The following is a 20617-nucleotide window of genomic DNA, read 5'->3' as shown; positions in this document are numbered from 1 at the left end:
CTTTTCAGGGGATTCTCTACCAGATTAAATTTGTTCATCGAAGTCTATCGGATTGTCATACCTTTGCTCTTTAGGATTTCTCTACCAATCCGATAGAGTAAGAGTTGATGTTATTATTACTCTACCTATCTGTTAAGTTGTTAATTAAAGTCTACTGGATTGTTCAATCAATTTCGAATTCAACTTTCTGAACCACGCTTTTAAACTATCGATAATGGTGGTGCTGATTAGGGATGAGCAATGGACAGGTTGGGCTGCAATTGGGCGGGTTAAAATGGACTGAACTAATAAATGAGTCATTGTCCAATCCTGCCCAAATATTACTTGGGTTAAAATGAGTTGGGACAATATGGGCTAACAATGGGTTATAACCCAACCCGCCCAACTTGACCCATTATTTTTATAATTTAATATCCTTTTATTTTTTCTTGTAAGACAACCAATGTCATGAGAAATCTTTATTTTTATTTTTTTGGTATTTGTTCTCTTTTATTTTGAATTTTCTTTTTGCAAGACACCATCAACAACTCTTTTTGTGTCTAAGATCACTACTTATTCGATTTCTTAGATCTGGTAGTATTGACCTTGTTAATTATTGTAATTGATAAAAATAAATGAAAAATTTAGAGAATCATTTAACTTGCCAGGTAAATTCTTGTGAATAGTACTATTTCAACTATCTAAATTTTCATTTTCATTTTTCATTTTGATTTCACGTTAAACTAATATTTTGTTTTCTAAAAATGAAACATTTCAAAGATAATAATTATATGAGATCTATTCTTTACCGTTAAGATTAAATTAATTCTTATTTTATTTTTGTAATATTCTAAAGATTATGATTGATCTACAAATGTGATTTATAAAAAAATAAATATTTTGACCATATAAAATAATCTATGTCATCATGAGATTATAAATTAAAATCTACCTTTTTGGACAAGGAATTACTCCTATTTTTATTTGGCTGAGCATCAGTGGAGGTTCACATATGTCCTAATGTCCAGCTTCAAGAGAGAATTTTGGGCTCACATGGGTCATAGTTGGGCACTAACATGGGTTAGTTTGGGCTAGTGAATTTTCATGGGTTACTTTAGGCTAGCCCAAATCTGCCCATCAATAAAATCACTCTAGCCCAAACTCATTAATACTTGGGCGGGTTACATGGGTTTGGACCTGTTTTGACACCCCTAGTCCTGATTTCTCCCTCTCAGATTCAAGTCACAAACATCAACAAAGGAATATCATCAGTTTAACCTATGGATTTCCAGCTTCAAAACAAAATATATACTTCAACTCATTTTTATAATTTTTGGAATATCGAATTTCAAACCAAAACTCAACTGTGAGTTTTTCATGGAATTTTGTAGTTCTTCTTCAATTTTTTTTTCTCCATCCAACCAACGAATCGGTTTCTCCATAACTATCCCATTACCCACCCCCCAAATCACTGAACAATTTTAGTAAAATCCCCCATAGTAGTAGATTTTAAATATTTTACTAACACTATTCATGAAAATTTAGTTTCACTTCTACAAAGTAACTTAGCAGTAATCAATGACAAGCACAATGCCGCTAAAATTAAAGGTTTATAGTGCCAATCAAAATAGTGCAATCAGAATATGAATTGTTTTTTGGCATCTTTCTAATGCAAAACTAAATTATCTTTTTGAGTCTTTTTATCAAGATTTGCCACTTAAATTAAGGTCGATAACAGAACTTTAGTATCATGCAAGTACCTCTTTTTTCTTCCTATTGAAGTGAAATAGTTTTCATATGAATAATTGTCTTTATCCTAAAAGTAGCTTCTTCTTTTTAGCTGGATCCTATTTATAACAGTTATTTCTTTCTTTTAGGTTTCAATTCCTTGGGCATGTTCCGTGTCTCAGGAAATAAAAGCTGCTATTTACTCAGCTCACAAGCAAGTGACGAACCACAAACTTATATAATAAATCACTCTCCAACACTTAGGTTTTTCACAACAAATCCACTCATCAATTTTTGATATAACATTTTTCAAAGCACATAAAGTAGAATATTGAAACACAACAACACAATGTTCAAAACCAAAGAGCTAGACTTTGGCACCAAGCAGTGTCATCAGGAACTTCATGTAATCACCTGATGTGTCACCAATAACTGCATTATCAAGGCTAGTCTTGTTCGCGATGAAATACTCTCCCCTTACTTTCATCATATCAACTTCAGCTCGAGTTACAATGGCTCTAGTTAGAGAATCCTCATCAGTTCCTATCCCAACAATAGAGGCTCTGACAACCTGATCATTCCAACGTAAAAGAGAATATAACTTACAGAAGATTTCAACAAACAAGAAGAGAGAGAATTCTTACAGAATTAGGGAAATAGCTTTACAACAACACATTGTAGGCCTGAGATATTGTAAATGGAAGCATATACTGGACAGATTAAATTGTTTTCCTTGCTAGCAGGAGTCTATGAGGTGAAACTCTTCCTAGAAGGTGCTAAGTTCAGTGGTGGATAGATTGGCATAGAAGGACTTTGAAAGCAACAGTTTTGGTCATTTTTGTTTGGTCATGTCATGTCTCTAGAGTCCAATGAGCAGGCGGTGTATACATGGTTGAATAAATCTTTTTCGTTTGACCAAAAAATATAGTAGCAATGTATGAGTGAACTAACATAGGAGCTGGTACATTTTTTTACACTAATTATGCACAAAATTAACCTGTTAATAGCCACAATAAAGTAACAAGCATGAACGTAATAAAAAGGAAGGAATCCTTCACCCTCATAAGGCCTTTTACAGGTTCCACAGCTTTGACCCTATTTGGCCGTTTAACATAGCTAATAACAACAGGGAAGAATAAAAATAAGGAGGAGATTTTGTATTCTATGGTGCCGATGATTCTTTAAGTCTAGTCTAACCAAAAGATTGATATGCAATTTAATAGCACTGGCATACTTAAATCAAACATATGGTCTAAAAAATGCAATTCTGTGGAGGTAGAAAACAGGAGAATGTGTTTGCTTTAACGTTATTATATTAAGGTAGGGCTGTGCTGATTTTGACAGATGATTTGACAGGTAAAAGGGTGTCAAAGCGAGAAAAATACTTAAACCAAAATATAAAAGAAAAATGTTTCTTTATTTAGTACCCCAGCAAAATGTTTCTCTGGTGAATCAATGCACCAGATAACCACCTTCAGTATAGATTCCAGCAGACCTTTTCCACAGCTCTTAATGTCCTGTAAAAGAATCATTAAAATAGATAGAATAAAATGCATGTACAAGAGACAAAATGAGCAAGCAGAACTAATAAGAAGAAGGCTGTGCAGGCAGCTTGTAAGAAAAGTAACCTGGTCAATGGAGAATCCATAATTTTGCTTATAGCACTCAAAAGTTGCTCTAAGCTGATGAAAATTCCTTGTGCTGAGTATCATCAGAAAATTATCAGAATCCAACTGTTTTGTCCTTATGGCTTCACGAAGGATAGCAGCTTCTGCATTTGCAATACTAGGATCCACCAATTCTTTATCATATCTATAGGACCTGACTAGATCAATAAGAATCTGGCGACATCCACACAACACATCATTTCAGTAACTTCTATAGAGGTTAGTAACACAGTAATGCATCATCACAAGAAATCATCATAAAGCGTGCTATGTAAACTGATAATGAATCATCAGCTAGGTAAGATATCTTCAGTACTCTACATGCATCCTACCAGATCTACTGTAAGACAATTATGATTTCTTAGTATCTTTAGATATTTCGAACGAGGTTGGTTAAAAAGGTTGTATCCTTTGGACTAGATGTGACTAGAAGTGACCATACGTACCTTTCGTACAGGCATAGGGACATTTGCTGTGATATCTTCTTCAAATGAACAGTTGAAAAGGCCACAATATGCTTGTCTCACAGCGACCAGATGATCAGGAGATGATGCACAGGCTATCTCTACTATCACTTGTAACTGAGTGATGGTTTTCTTTCTTGACTTCAAGGCTTCATTTGCTAGTCGTGCATCTCTTTCAGAAGGGTCATATGTCCACAGGATTACAGCTTTCTGTCACACACATGAAAAGCTAAAATTAGCAGTTGAAAACTTGGGTATATAACCAAGCTTAAATAGAGACTGAGCATATATTTTAGTTCTATCAAAAGTATTGTGTATATAAGTGGCACATCTACCTGCAAAAAAATCGACCAGTCTAAAAGGTATGACACACAACTTTATTTCGAGCACTCAATCAGGTCAGTGCTGACGATATTTAGAAATCAATTTAAGAAATATTCTCAATAAACTAAGAATCTCTCAGTCTCATGCATATATTGATGCCTCTACTTAGGACTAACTTATAAGAAATAACTTAAATGAGTAGGAGAAGCAAAAACAGTCATTAACAATTTATACCCATATAAGGACTACAAGTTTCAGTAAAATACCAATTTGTGTAAAAAGTCAATCTAAAGTTCCACAACTGGCAATTTTACTAGCACCAGATTTAAGGCCTAAGATCAATAGTAATGAACATTCTGGAACAAATGGATGTTCATTCTATTATAATTATGCGCACACACTTTGAACCAGGTCAATTCTAGAAAATCAAGGAAAGAAAACACTATTCAACTTTATAAATTAGAAGTAATGAAAATTTGCATAACTTTGCAGTTTCACAACGTTCCAAATTTAACCTGAAAACAATAAATTCTGAGAATTAAAAGAAAATAAAAGCTAAATATGGAAACTAAATGACCTATAGGGAGTAACACCCTAATGGACCAATGCTATGAAATTGAAAGCCAATTATGGAAGTGAGCAAATAATTAGGTCCAAAAAATTGTAAAAGAAGAGATTGTACCCTGAAATCACCAGATAATTCAGCAAAAATGTCATCAACAAGGGACCTGTTGTAAAGTTGCTCATAGGTTTCTCTAATCTTCTTCCTCTGGCTTACATTTCTATGGCCCAACACCGATATTACTGACTTCTCATTCGTTCCCAGTCCTAAGCAAAACCACATAACAAATCCCTATCTTAATATCAATGAACAAAAAGATAAAACTTTCTGTTCCAGTTAAAAAAAAAAAACTTCCTTTTGTTTTCCCCAATCAAATAGCTACTAGGAGCAGTAATTTTTGTACATGTAACAACGAGTAGCTAATCTCTTTCTGCCTATCAGCACAGAATCAAAATTGCAACTAGCAGATTATATTTGCATTAATCAAAGCAAAAGTAAAAAAATAACAAATATACACGTTCCCACAGAGAAAGGGAAAAGAAAAAGGAGAAACCTTTGAAGGCTTTCAGGAGAGTTTCACAGTCTTCAGTAGGAGAAGGAACAACATCTGGTATTCTCACTGTACCCATTTCTTCTCTTCCTCAGTTGCAAGTTTTGCTTTCTGTTTCTAACGCTTTCAGTTCCTATTTTTGTTTCTTCAGTTATTTTCCCTCTCCTTCATGAAAGAGGAGGGGGCAAAATTGGAAATACAGACTTTGTAGCTCTCTGCCCTTAATGCCCTTATCTTTTGTTTGGACTGTAATACCCCCACATTGAATTTTCCCTTACTCCAAACTTCTGCTCTTCTCCTTTGTACGCGTGGCCTCTTTTTTTTTTTTTTTTTTTTTTTGGAATTCGATCAATTGCAAGAATGAAATCAAAAAAATATTTTTCCAAAATATAGTGACTATTCGATCTGAGCTGAAGAGCATTCTAAAAACTCCATGCTCGTTCATATCTCTTTTTTCTACTATTTTACCACAAAGTATATCTTGCAAGTTAATTGATTCATTCAAAGAGATGAATAATTCCCAAAAATACATTAAAAATAGACTAAGTCCGGTTACGCATTATAATCATAGTAATATAGAATGACATTTTCGAATGTTTAAGGGATAACCTAATTTTTGCCAGCTCCATATTTTTTTTGGTTCATTAGAATTCACTAGCCTGACTAATTCTAATTTGCGTTATGTATAATCCATTAAAGGAGAAAGGCTCCCTAACGGGAGTTTTTATTTTATTTTAAGGGCTCGATTCGAGACATTTAGTTAAGAGTGAAGAGATCTCATGCGTCTTAGCTCGATGTTATTTCAGCTATCTTCTAGTATTATTTCCATTTTGCCTAGATATCACCGGGTGAACATTTCGTTTTCCTATCAGCCAAAAGTTTGGAGTTCATTCGTTGGATGCTTGACGTAAAATGTTCTTTAATACTTTGTTGGTAAGAGCATATTTCACCTGAAATAGTGTGAATTTGAACATTACACTTGAAAAGGAAAAAAAAAAATTATTGTATTACATAAACAACTGTAGCATGGAGTGCGATATCATGATGAAGAGATAAGCTATTCTCCGATTTCTTTATATTGTTTAATAATGATTATTTATTAACTGATACTTATTGTTGGACTAATAATTCGAATTCGTGCAGTGTAAAGTCATTCAATGGGAGAAGCGCTCCCTTCTAAAAAAAATTCTATTTCTTGAACTCGAACCTAAAATCATTCATTAAGAGCGGAGGGATCTCATCCATCCCACCACATCCTTTGGCGATAATATTCTCTTGTTTCATTCGCAAGTTCCATTCCTACTTATTCCGTATTAGGCCCTTATCAACAATCATATGCTGATTTTCTCGTTCTTACGAATGTATTTATTCCCTCTATTTCGCCTAATTAAGGTACCTAATTTATTTTGAATCGACCAAATACTTCATAAACTGTTCGATAGTCGAACCTCATAAGGTTTACTCTTAAATCAGTTCGATAAATAAGTTACACTAGAAATTTATAATTGTTACTCCTAAACGCACACGCAAGTATACGCGGTCGTCAAGTAATAAAGTGACTAAAAGTCGGATGTCGATCCCACGAGGACTTGTGATTAACTATTAACTAAATTAGACTATCCTAATTATCTAAACAATAATTAAACCTAGAAGTATTTGATTCTAAGCTAATTAAATAAATAAAAACAAATGATTAACTTTGAACAAAGGAAGAGCAGATTTTTATATTATCAAAATTATGAAAACGATCTAGGGTTATGGGCTATCTAACAATCATATTATATTCTTCCATTGAATTGACTAATTAATTTATCTGGTTTATTGGTTGACAGGGTTAATATTGCTCATAAGAATCTGTCGAGTTCTTACTTGCCTATTCAAGCTAGCCTAACGCCTATATGTCAATGATATTAGAACTAACAAGAACACATTTATAATTTCTGTAAATCAACCAAGTAAGACAATTAAGTATATGTCTATCTTAACCGCGAATCTGTTCCCTGATGCCTAGATTCAAGAACTTGCTCTACTCAATCCTATATTGTGGAGCCCAAACGGAGTTCTGAGCTAAAGGTTATGTGCATTTTACTAGACAATGCGCCGTATGCCCGCTCAATTCTTCGTTTCGTTCTTAACTTGCATCCGTTGATCCCCGAACACGATCCCGGCCTAATTACTTGGGCTTTTACTCAGATTTCAAAGCTCCAAATCACTTGAATTCATTCCATAACGCCTACATAGATCGGAATCACTCCTACAAGGCATAAAACACATATTTAGTGCAAAACACTAGCGATTAAAGCTCAAACTCAATTAAAGTGCAGTAAATTAGAGTCTAATAAGCGACTATATAGCCTATCATCAACACCCCACACTTAAACCATTGCTCGTCCTCGAGCAATCAAACTACACTTTATATAGACACAACCTTTTTAAGCAATTCTCCTAACTCATCACACCAAGAATATTTAAAATAGATTAAGCACAAGAGTGTAACATCTTCACCTCAAGATTTGACTCACAAGTACCATGCATTATTCGCAACTCACCCACTTACTCTAACATAGAAGTCACTGACATTACCTTTCCTTCATGAATCAAGTTCCCTCACACAACAAAAGAGAGTAGTTCCACATACTAAAATTTAAGAATACTTACGAACTCAAGGTAGCAAGAATTCACTCACTCTCAGAAATAACATTCATATGCCACAAGAGGTGCACCATAGGCTTGCCCGTAGTTAGGGGTGTTCATAAAAACCCGAAAAATCGAACCAAACCGAAAACCAAACCAAACCGACCAAAAAAATCGATATTTTTTTGTTTGGTTTGGTTTTGGTTTTGAATTTAAAAAACCGATCAAATTTGGTTTGGTTTTGGTTTCAATCAGAAAAAACCGAACCAAACCGACTATAGGAGTAGTTATTTCAAATTTATTATTACATCTATATATATGTATATTTTTATACAAAGTTTCAAAAATTTAATGGTAAATGTTAATAGTTTGCACTTTTAGTATAGTTCTTTACCTTTATATTCTAGTTTGATTGGTAATTTTCTTTTGTTAAGTGTAAGAATCCATTTCGTGTTAAAAATAATATATTTTTAATTGAGTCCTTAAATTATTCATCATTATTTGATTCAATTATCATCATTATATATTGGTAAATAATAGATTTCTTAAAGGGCAATTGATTTGATAGTGTTATGTTGAAAATTTGGTCGCCAGAATATGTGTTTGGTAGTATATGTCTTATATTTAAGAAAAACCAACCGAAAAACCCAAAAATCCGACATAAACCGAATCGAGAAAAAATTGACTTAATTGGTTTGGTTTGGTTCTAATATTTGAAAAACTGACTTACTTGGTTTGGTTTCTTTTAAGGGAAAAACCGATCCAAACCGAACCATGAAAACCCTTACCCGTAGTGTATTACTCTACTAATCAAGCTCATTCAGTCTAGGATCAAGTAGGACTTTATTTGGTTGTAATGTAGGCTGCGGGTCGGGTAGGATACATTTAGATATAAGAGTAATTACACCTCTCTAAGCACTTTACTATATACATTTTAGTATTGAAAACCCCACACTTATGTCAAACCATAACTCCACCTTCACATCAATATATATTAGCTCCCCACTTCTTTAAGCACAATTATATCAAGAGTCACCACTATCACATATTTTCACAGCAATACAACTATCTTTTTTTTCTTTTTCAATTCAAGTGGCTCTTACTTTTTTCAAAACACTGCACATTTCTCCTTATTTCATTAGTTCCACTCAAAAGCCAAACCAACCATCTCACACTTTAACTTTTACAAAGTTCATAACAATTCAAGTGCTCATGAGAGGTGAAAAAGTTCAAATAGATGGTTAATTCAAATAAATGGGTAAGGCTTGTAATGTGGTTGCCAAAGAAACAGGATTATAGGGTCAAAAGGGTTAACTATGATACATAACAATTATGCGGGTAAAATATATATATGGCTCAACAAAGAATCACGTATATCACTTCCAAGACTGAACAAGACTACTATTTCGCTTTGCAAACACATGGGGCAAGTTCTAGACATCAAATGCAATGCACAGAATAATACAAAACCTTACACACACATGGCACATAACTCACTCAGGATTGGACTCATCAAGACATTCTAGTCAAAGAAGTTAAGAAAAGTTAAGATCATACAATTTAAGGTACTTATACAAGAGTCAAAAATTGAACTTAAGCATCATAACAAAAGTACTCACTATTCTCAAGGTATGACAAAGTTAAAAGTTATTGCTTCAATTTCAAACATAACACAAGTTTTTCTAGTTCTAAAAAAAAACTAACTATACCCGGTTCAAACAAAACCCTTGGAAAAGAACCGCGGCTCAAAGAAAAACCAATGGGGAATTGCTACACTACCTACAAAGAAAATCTTTTTGTCCTTTTTCTTTAGACTTACATCCCTCAAGAAAACTGTCTAGGAGATCCATCGTCGGGAAAAGTCCAATTTTTGTTTTCGTTTTTCTAAAAAAAATTATTCAATTAAACTAACACAACTAAAATAGCATAGAAAGTCACTCAGACAATCTTCTCCCCCCACACTTAAAATTGTGCAATGTCCTCAATGCACACTATAAATAATAAGAGGGTAAAAGAGACTCTCTGATAGGCCAAATGCCGTAGAATTAGCAGCTCACGGGATACTAAGACTTCTCCCAGGTATGATCCTTTGTGTGGGTACCTCACACTCAGTCTCAACCACCTGCTCGCTTTTGCACTCACCTATTGGTTGTGCTTCCTATTCTTATAATCCTACAAAATCAAAACAACCATTACAAAAATAATATAATTAAAAAAATATAAATAAAAAAACAGTAAAGCTAGGTTGCCTCCCAACAAGCGCCTGATTTAACATCGCGGCACGACGTGAACCACTTTCTGTTTCCACCTCGAACTTATGAATTGAGCCCCCAATTTGGCTTCAAGCTTTTTGCTATGCTCTCGGGGTGGTGAGACAAATTTAACAGGGTCAAGCAACCAATATCGCGTTCTACACTTTTTGGCTTGCAAATGAGGTATGTAATTATGTCTCTCTGGCATGATAAATTCCAAAATATACGCACCCAAGTCCTCGTACATTGGCTCCTCCAAAGGCTCAGATGACTCGATTTTTATGTCATCATCCAAACACAATGTTGAAAAATGTATGGAATGAGGACCAGTACGCCCTAACTCTAGAATTGTATCACTAGTTACATCCTCATATGTGCACACACTAGAGTCTTCAAATATAACATTATCTACTTCCTCACATGACTCTAGAGTGCTTTCCTCAACATGGACATCATTAATAAAAGTGCGCTCGAATGATTGACTCTCCAATTTTAGCTCCTCGATTTGGCGTATAAGCTCCTTTTCAGTTTCACACAACTTAGAACTATGTTGTTGGGCGTTAGACGTATCAACCTTTGCAATCAATTGAGCTCCCAAGCCGTGAATAGAAGTGCCAAATTTTTCGTTCTCTTGTCCTAGTTTAGATCTTCCTTCTATTAGGTCTTGTATCCCATATGTAATTTTCTCACATTGAGCCTCATATATTTTCAATCTTTCAGCTTGTTCCACCAACCAAGTTTGACTCAAAATCTCCTCTTTTTCAAACTTTTCCTTTTGTTGGTACTCACTCTCTTCATTCAATTCTTCTATATTAGCCTTCATTCTTGTGATTGTTGCCCTCATTCTTTTCATATCTTTTTTGAGTTCATCCTATTGCTCTGCTACTTGCCTTAAAATATCCCTAATATATGCATCAGGTTCCACATCCTGTACTTCATTGCCTCTATCAAACTCACAAACATCATTAGAAAGATCATAATAAGTGCTCAGAAAAGGATGAAAAGAATTAGGACAACCATCCTAGTGGTCATCTTGATCACCACACATATTACAAATATTCCACTCAAAGGATTGAGATTATGCACACAACTCGCTCCCGGGAACATTCTGACAATTTTTCCACTAGTGCGGTCCTCCACAATATGGACAAGGATCATCAAAATAAGAATAACCATCATTCGAATAACTTTCATTCCAAGATGTTATGTTAAAATAAATTAAAAAAAACTAATTAAACTAAAACACAAAAATATGAATAGATAAAAAAAATTAAATGTCTAATCTAGAAAAATAGCTAATTTTCAAGTCCCCGGCAACGACGCCAAAAACTTGTTGCTCCCAAACGCATACGCAAGTATACGCGATCGTCAAGTAATAAAGTGACTAAAAGTCGGATGTCGATCCCACGAGGACTTGTGATTAACTATTAACTAAATTAGACTATCCTAATTATCTAAACAATAATTAAACCTAGAAGTATTTGATCCTAAACTAATTAAAATAAATAAAAACAAATAATGAACTTTGAACAACGGAAGAGTAGGTTTTTATGTTATCAATATTATGAAATCGATCTAGGGTTATGGGCTATCTAACAATCATATTGTATTCTTCTATTGAATTGACTAATTAATTTATCTAGTTTATTGGTTGACAGGGTTAATATTGCTCATAAAAATCTGTCGAGTTCTTACTCGCCTATTCAAGCCTGCCTAACGCCTATATGTCTATGAAATTAGAACTAACAAGAACACATTTATAATTTCTATAAATCAACCAAGTAAGGCAATTAGGTATATGTCTATCCTAACCACGAATCCGTTTTCCGATGTCCAGGTTCAAGAACTTGCTCTACTCAATCCTATATGCAATCTAGAATTCCCACTTTCGAGTTCAATTCTAGATTCGTAGATAGTATTCAATTGGTGATCAAGCAATTAAATAATTAAGCGCAAGGTTGAATAAATAAACCAATATGATAAATCAAGAAGGCAAAATCAATATTCGAATAACAATAGTCATGAAAGAACCACAACCCTAGAACATGAAGTTATAGCTCCACATAGACAATCATACAAAGAAATATAAAAAAAAATACTAAGTTTGATAGAAGAAAAGATGAAACCCGGCCTCCACGGCGGCTCTGTGCTCTCCCTAGGTCTAAGATGTGTCATAAGTCCTCAAAATAGCGTTTTTATACGTATTTATATCAAGTAGGGTTGGACCTAGACGAAAACACCTTCTCCCGCGCGAAATAGGACTCTGGCTCTGTAAATTTTGTACAGCCGCGCCGCACCTTGCGCCGTACCATGCAACGCGCTAATGGAGTTTATGAGCAGACTTCACTTTTCTTGTCAGGCTAGTTTTTACACTGCTGCGCTGCACCCTGTGGCGTCCCATGCGGGGCGGTATTGAGAATTTACAAAAATGTAAAATATAAAGTTGTAGCCCTTTCGAATAGCTTTCCAACGATATATTGTGGAGCCCAAACGTAATTCTGAGCGAAAAGTTATGTGCATTTTACTAGACAATGTGTCGTATGCCCGCTCGATTCTTCGTTTCGTTCTTAACTTGCATCCGTTGATCCCCAAACACGATCTCGACTTAATTCCTTGGGTTTTTACTCAGACTTCAAAGCTCCAAATCACTTGAATTCATTCCATAGCGCCTACATAGATCGGAATCACTCCTACAAGGCATAAAACACATATTTAGTGCAAAACACTAGCGATTAAAGCTCAAACTCAATTAAAGTGCAGTAAATTAGAGTTAGGGGTGTTCACGGTTCGGTTTGATCGGTTTTTGATTAAAACCAAAACCAAACCAATTTAATCGGTTTTTAAAATTTTAAAACAAAAACCAAACCAAATTAAATACAAACCATCAGTTAATTCCTTGGGTTTTTACTCAGACTTCAAAGCTCCAAATCACTTGAATTCATTCCATAGCGCCTACATAGATCGGAATCACTCCTACAAGGCATAAAACACATATTTAGTGCAAAACACTAGCGATTAAAGCTCAAACTCAATTAAAGTGCAGTAAATTAGAGTTAGGGGTGTTCACGGTTCGGTTTGATCGGTTTTTGATTAAAACCAAAACCAAACCAATTTAATCGGTTTTTAAAATTTTAAAACAAAAACCAAACCAAATTAAATACAAACCATCAGTTTGGTTGTCATTGGTTTGGTTCAGTTTGGTTCGGTTTTTTGGTTTGTAGTAAGCTAATAATAAGTCGATAATAGTGAAACAACACTAGACAATAATCTGAAAATAATTTGCTAAATTTATACTTTTTTATATATTTCTTTCGGAACTGAAAGTTTATTTACCTCTTTATATGAAAAGGATGAACAAAAAAATAACTAAAAGTTTGCTTTCTCAAGCTTTAGCCACTGCGGTCCTGCAATTTGAGTTTGCTTTCTTTACTCTTATGGTAGGATTTTTTTTAACTCTTCTATTAGGCAAAAATATGTGCGGAGGGTTAGAGAATTAAAGTCTCTTAAGGAAAAAAAAATTAGCCGATTCCTATTGTTTTGGGCTTAGGCAATCTTTTAAGATATAAGTAGGATAAACCAAAATTTAAAATAACAATTAAATTGCATAAAATATTTAAAATTATTTTAAAAAAGATATTATATTGTATATAAATAATTATTAAATTTTGTATATAATTAATCGGTTTGGTTCGGTTTAATTTTCGGTTTTTTATAATAGAACCAAAACCAAACCAAATATTATCGGTTTTTAAAATTTAAAACCAAAACCAATCCAAATCAAAAAATAAATCAATTTACTTAATCGATTTGGTTTGATTTTTGGTTTGGATCGATTTTTCGTCAAACCGTGAACAACCCTAATTAGAATGTAATAAGCGACTAAAATACACAATTATAGCCTATCATCAATAATCAATACCAAGTTTTACTTAAACAGACTACACATAATATCGGGTCAAAGCTAAGATGTAGACAAATATTAATGGGAAAAAAAATGTACATTATCTCGCCCAACGCGTTCTTTTTGCTAATTAAAAGGAACGTGTCTAGCAACAAATATAATATTAATGAATAATAAAATGCATTGTTGTGCCACAGTGGATTACACCTAACACGACTTTGATTAATGTTAGAATAGACAATAATTACAATACTAATCTGAACACATTTACGTGCTTAACAGTTAACAACACATTGAGTAAAATCCCTCTAGTTGACTTCAAAGCACCATACACATTAATAATAATTTTTAACGAGGGAGCAAGCAATTGAATAGATTACGTATCACTTGTACACATGAGCAGACAAATAGATAATTGAGTGTTGGGAGAGGGCAAATCAAGCTTAGCTGTATAGAATCATGGAAATATATACCTAATATTTTCGATCTGTTAGTCTCTTATAATTTTAATTGAATAATTTCTAGACTAACCTTGGAAAATTCTTAGAAGTTTTTAATGAATAAAAATCTCTGAGTTCAAGAATTACATGAAGCTACTAGCAACCAGAAACCACATAGTTAAATGTAACTTTGACTTATTATATTATATACCTACTAAATAAGGGAAAATAGGTCAATAAACCGAGAATAACAAAAACCATGATAATAGTAAGACAATTTAGTTTTGTTTTCTCAGCCATGACCCAACTAATCCAAGATGGGGAAAAATGCTCCTATCAAAAAAGAAAAATTGAAAAAAAAGAAATTCAATTGCCAAATTCGAAACTGCTAACTTGCTTTTAGCTTTATAAACGATAGAATAAATCATAATGTACACTATTTTTTTGAGTCGGAGAGTCTTTCCTCTTTTACTTCACATAGCTTTTCACTCATTTCCCTCATAGCGGAATAGTAAGTTTTATTACCTACAAACCAAAATACCCGCATTGTGGTTAAAAATGGAGGAATCTCGTCTATCCACTACATACCTTGGTTGTATAAAACAATATATAGTTTTTTATAAACGAAAAAAAGCTAAATTTAATTGTTGGTACACCTTTTTCTCATGGAATAGTTTATCATTATAGGAAACTTACTGTAATATTCAAAGAGGAAACGTAGGTCGTAAATAAAAATGGAAACCAACAATAAATATTTGTTTCTTTTCTCTCTTTGCGTTAATTTTTTTTTTTAGATACATACAAATGAAAACGTAGCTTAGCTGTTGCATACTAAATCTTTTCACATGGCATTGAGCACCACAAGATATGCTCAATCTGATTATTTCACACCTGTCTCATTTTATAATATTTCCTCTTTCATTTTTAATGTAAATTTTCTAACTTGAGTGATCCAAAGATTTGACGTACGTGTCGATTACTGTCTTGCTGTTCATATTTGTAATTGTAATATTCAATTAATTAGTGGCCTACCCTCCCCCGACCCTCCCCGTCCCTCCTCAAAATCTCACGCCATACTAATTCTTTTTGGACTTTTTTTTACTTTTAGTCTGTGTCAGAAACTATTTATATTTGGTAGTTGAAAAAGTATATAAAATTTATAAAATTTTTGTATAACATACAGAATGTATATATACAAAAATATATATATATTTCGGTTGTTATTTTGAGAGCGGCTACATTCTCTCTTTCTGGTCTTGGTATTATACTATCACGGAGGAAAAAAAATACTCTATTAATGCTACAATGTCATTTTCCCAATTTTTTTTCCTTTATCTTTAGTTTTACAACAGATCTCCGGAAGCTGACTTGGACATGGTTTAATTTCCATTTTTAAAACATGGCATATAGGGAAAAACAACCATATTAAATAGGTACATGATTTCGTTGAGACATGGATATTTTGATAACGGTTGGCATAATGTGGATGTGAATAAATATGATATGAGATTTTCAAATTAAAAAAGTAGAAAGACTTTTTGTCTAATTAAATATTCATTGAGCTCAAACATACAAATTAAAAACCGTTACCGTATTCTCATCTTTTTAGAGACATAAAGCGTGTGTGCGTATGTAGATTTTAAGAAAAAACAACATATTCTAGATCAATTGCTCTAAATTATATGTTACTGCAGATTTTGCTTGTGCGTTTTGTTGATAAATTCATTGAGATCACAAAATACATCGTAACGGAGAAAGAAATAAAATTGATATAACATGATCAAAAAATAATATTTTATAATGGGAAAATAACAAAAAAGAAACATTTCTTATTTTATCAAAAAAAATTATACCCGCTAAAGTAAGTTACAACCTAGATATTGCTTTGATTAGATATAAACCACTGGCATTGGTAAGTAGATGCCTAACTACACAAATGACAAGTTATGTTAGACATCTTCATTAATTACTAGGAAAAATAAATTAGGACGTGCAAGGCTCATGGTACATAAAGAATTAAAAGATCGTCGAGCATTTATTAAACATTAAATTAAGAAGATATCAAAAAGATTTAATTTAATTAAACAAGTACTTAACGACATTTGACTTTTATTTGATTAATAGCACGAGGCGTTACAAGCTGTAGTTTGATGAACAGGGGAAGGTGCACGAATTGAACGGCCACGTCTTTATAATTTTATATTCATTACTTTATTAATTATTGTACGGAGGGCTACTTCAGTCTTTTCGAATTTGGTCAAACTTGTATAACCGGCTGCAATAGCTTAAATGACTGAAGTACCCTTAATAACCCGTATAAAAGCTGTTCGAATTGAATCATAAGTCCCACCACTCAACTCTCTCTTCTCTCTATCTATTTCTCTCTCACACAGACACAGAAAAACTCAAAACAGAAAGACAAATTACACAAGAAAATGTCAGAGGCTAATGCATACGCAGCTCTCACCAAGGCTTTCTCAGGTTATTTTCCATTTCTTCTACTAAAACTGGGATTGTTACAGTTTATAAGAGTTAAATAGTAGAAGTTTTTACCACTAAATTTAATTTTTACCTTCCTTCAATATAATATTTTGTTTACACAAAATTTGTAGGACTTGGTGTGGATGAAAATTTATTCATCTCAACACTGGGAAAATGGAATCGGCATCAGAGGGAAATCTATAGGGTAAGCACTCCAGGATTCTTCAAAGAAGATGAACGTCAATTCCAGAGATGGGATGATCACCATATCCTTCAGCTTCGCCAAGAATTTTTGCGTCTTAAGGTACATTTTTATTTTTATTTTAATGAGCTTGTGAAATCCTATGTAAAAATAAAATAACATGATATGCTGAAATATTTGTAATTTCAATTTTGTAGGATGCAGTGGTAATATATACAATGCACCCATGGGAAAGAGATGGTCGTTTGTTTAAGGAGGCATTATTATTGAAAGTACCTCAACTTAATGTTCTAATTGAGACTGCTTGTACTAGATCTTCTGAAGAGCTTTTGGGAGCAAGAAGAGCCTATCATTCCCTTTTTGACCACTCAATTGAGGAAGACATTGCCCATCGTCTCCAAAATCCTGAAAGAAAGGTCTTAATTTAACTTTAATACGTACAAAAAGAATTTGCCCATTTTCTCATAACATGTGTTCATGATTTCGTGTCTACTTTTGAATTCGAGAATGAGAGCTAGTCAATAATATTGTTAATTGGGCTTGAGATGTGGATCCTTAGCCTACATTAAAAATAAGATTTCATATTGTCCATAAAAAAATAAGTAAAGTGGTGTAATACTTATTTGACAAGAAAATAATTTTATGTGATAACTCCATCTATTTAAAATTGTTGGACCTATAATATTTCAGCTATAGTAGATCTAGATCCATTTATTTTTTGGCCTAAAGTTTCTATTCTTCTCCTTCTCATTGTTCTTACGTGTCTTTAAACAATTGTCATTGTTAATACTATTATTATTATCATATGTATGTTTCATTAATAATGTACCTTTTTTCTAATGACAAACAGCTTCTAGTAGCTCTAGTGAGTTCTCACCGTTATGAAGGGCCAAGAGTAAACGACGATCTTGCAAAATCTGAGACTAAGATATTTGTGAATGCACTAAAAGATGCTAAGAAGAATCTCATTGAGGATGATGAGATTGTGAGGATCCTTTCACACAGAAGCAAGCTTCATCTTAAGGCCCTCTATAATCACTACAAGGAAATGACTGGCAACTACCTGGACGAGGTAAGAATACAAAATTAAAGAAACTTAACTTCTATGCATTGACAGCATATGTTATACTATCAAATTAAGATGACCTATAATAATAGGTAGATGTTATAGTTGTCTTAATTTGATATGCTATAAAAGGACAAATAATACAATATAGATATAATGTATTGACCTATGACGACGTATATATGTAGGTGTTAAAAGGATGTAATATCTAATACATAAATCATTTGGAGAAGAATTAATTTGTGACTTTTCCATCAATGTGAAGATTAGATGTATGACTAGTCTCAATTTTTTTCTTCAGGATCTCAATGGTGAATTGACCTTGAAACAAGTAGTTCAATGCCTTTGCTCACCTCAATCCTACTTCAGCAACGTAAGTAGCTATCACAAAACTGATCTTGTATTTCTCTCCTTTTGCTTGAACTATTTTGGTATTCCATTCGAATTTTTCTTCTCATTTTCAACTTCTTATTCCATAGATTTTGATCGCGTCCTTAAGATTGGATGTGGATGAATCTGCTAAAGACTCAGCGACTCGAGTCATAGTTACAAGAGCAGACGTTGATATGAAGCAAATCAAAGAAGAATTCCACAGCAAATATGGAACCACCTTACCTGCAAAGATTGAAGAAGTTGCTAATGGAAGCTACAAGGATTTCTTGCTTACTATAATTTCTAAATCTGACTAATTAATTTTGGCCAGATTTTGACATATCCAAATTTTCCATCTCAATTGTTGCATGTTCTCAAATGCTTGTTTCCCCTTTGCTTTAATTTGTTTTGCAGTAATTTGCTCTATTTATGTATGATCTCAATATTTCCATTTCAAATAAACAATTTCAATGTCAAAACTTTCAGTTTCCTGATTCAACTTATCTTTGTAGTATATTTTTCAATGTTGCTTTTATTTATGGAATAATAAATTGCGTCACAGAAACACTACTAAAGTTGAGATTGAAGTCATGAGGTATACTTAGTAAATTATGGACGATGACTCATTTCAGAACTCTAACTAGTTGTTTCAATAAACAATTTCATGCATATACTAAGTACGTTCTAAGCGTGGAGAAAGATCAGGGGCGGATCTATGTAGGGATTTGGGGTGACGCCACCCGGTCACTCGAGTAAAGTCATATATATATATATACTAGTATTTTCCTCAAAATATTGACATATATAATGAGTGGCACCCCAAGTCACAAAATGACTGCAGGTGCCATGGTTAAAAAACTGAAACTCTACATAAAATGCCCAAGATCGAGATTCTGCTGTGGTCCTAGCTGTTTTGCTGTTATCCTCTTTCTTGTGCTCATTCTTTTAATTTCTTCACCTCTCTTATTTACTCTATTTTGCACAATCTCCTTTTTATTATTTATTTAAATTGTATATTTGCTTCCTTTTTCTTTTTCTAGATCTTCATTTTATTTGAATGTAATTTTAATTATTTCTTCTTTTTATCCGTCTCATGTTATTTTATTAATTTTAGAAATTAGAGTGATGCATCAAAGACATAATATTAATCGAGCTATATATAAATTGAACTGGTGTATTTTCTAATTTAAAATTTTATTTTCTTTATATTTTTTAATCATATTAATCGAATTTGAACCCAGAGAATTAGATCGAATTAGACAGAACATACCGAATTGGACAGAACTTATTCGATTTTGTGATCACATATTCATTTATGCATAAAACAATCTTTTAAATTGAATTGAATTAATTTAAAATGGACAGAACCGAACCAAATTAATCAAAAATGAATCAAACCGACTAAATGTACACCAAAGTTCATTCTCTTCACTATGGTCGGTTTGCATTAAGAGGAACGGGAATAATAACTTTAATTATCATACTTCTAGACAAGAAATAACTTTAATCTATTAGTTTTTTTTTGAGTCTTATGTCCGAAAAAGTCTTGAATCAAATTATACTTCATCATAATTTTAACCGCATAGATTCTCTCAAATATTTGCAAAAAAAAAAAAGGATGTGCTAGTTGAGGCTCGAACCTTTGACCTCTTAGAGCAAAATCAAGCACATAATCAATACACCAATAGACAAATTATGTCAAGTGATATCATTTTTTCCTACTTATCAGCTTCCTCGCAGTATTAATACATATATTTAGCAAAAGAATTCATGAAGCGGTATCGCCTGACACTGCTTCGATAAATGTGCATTTGCCCCAGAGTGGCACCCGTAACCATCAAATCCTAGATCCGCCTCTGCCTTAGAGACTCAAGTACCACCAAAGTCTTAGGTAAGGGTAAAGTTCTCCTGAAACTCACTTCGGGAAAAACAGGGCAAACTTGATCTCTGTATCCTTATTGGGAAGAGCCGGAGTCAAAGTGTCATTTGAATCTG

The 20617-nt window shown here is 33.2% G+C and overlaps 2 protein-coding genes across 3 annotated transcripts; one reads left to right on the top strand and one right to left on the bottom strand.

The window, feature by feature from the left end:
* Positions 1 to 1929: 1929 nt before the first annotated feature.
* Positions 1930 to 5391, bottom strand: LOC104221754 (annexin D3-like). 2 transcript variants are annotated; one of them, XM_009772885.2, is made up of 6 exons: positions 5278 to 5391; positions 4845 to 4990; positions 3821 to 4048; positions 3336 to 3548; positions 3135 to 3224; positions 1930 to 2278 (listed from the first exon to the last, which is right to left on the bottom strand). In XM_009772885.2, exons 1-6 carry the CDS (start codon positions 5351 to 5353, stop codon positions 2075 to 2077), a joined length of 957 nt encoding a protein of 318 aa, XP_009771187.1. In that variant the 5' UTR covers positions 5354 to 5391; the 3' UTR covers positions 1930 to 2074. The 2 variants fall into 2 exon arrangements, with proteins under 2 accessions (XP_009771187.1, XP_070024838.1); XM_070168737.1 differs by having other exon boundaries at positions 1981 to 2278; positions 3180 to 3224.
* An 11467-nt stretch (positions 5392 to 16858) lies between these two features.
* On the top strand, positions 16859 to 19107 carry LOC104221746 (annexin D4-like). Its single transcript, XM_009772874.2, has 6 exons — positions 16859 to 16982; positions 17114 to 17286; positions 17382 to 17600; positions 18035 to 18256; positions 18552 to 18623; positions 18730 to 19107. The coding sequence occupies exons 1-6, from the start codon at positions 16937 to 16939 to the stop codon at positions 18937 to 18939; spliced, it is 942 nt and encodes a 313-aa protein (XP_009771176.1). The 5' UTR covers positions 16859 to 16936; the 3' UTR covers positions 18940 to 19107.
* Positions 19108 to 20617: the final 1510 nt, after the last annotated feature.

The sequence above is a fragment of the Nicotiana sylvestris genome, chromosome 1 (assembly GCF_000393655.2).
Source record: "Nicotiana sylvestris chromosome 1, ASM39365v2, whole genome shotgun sequence".
NCBI lineage: Eukaryota > Viridiplantae > Streptophyta > Magnoliopsida > Solanales > Solanaceae > Nicotiana > Nicotiana sylvestris.
The sequence above is the reverse complement of the archived record's forward strand: the minus strand, read 5'-3'. Positions and strand labels throughout refer to the sequence as shown.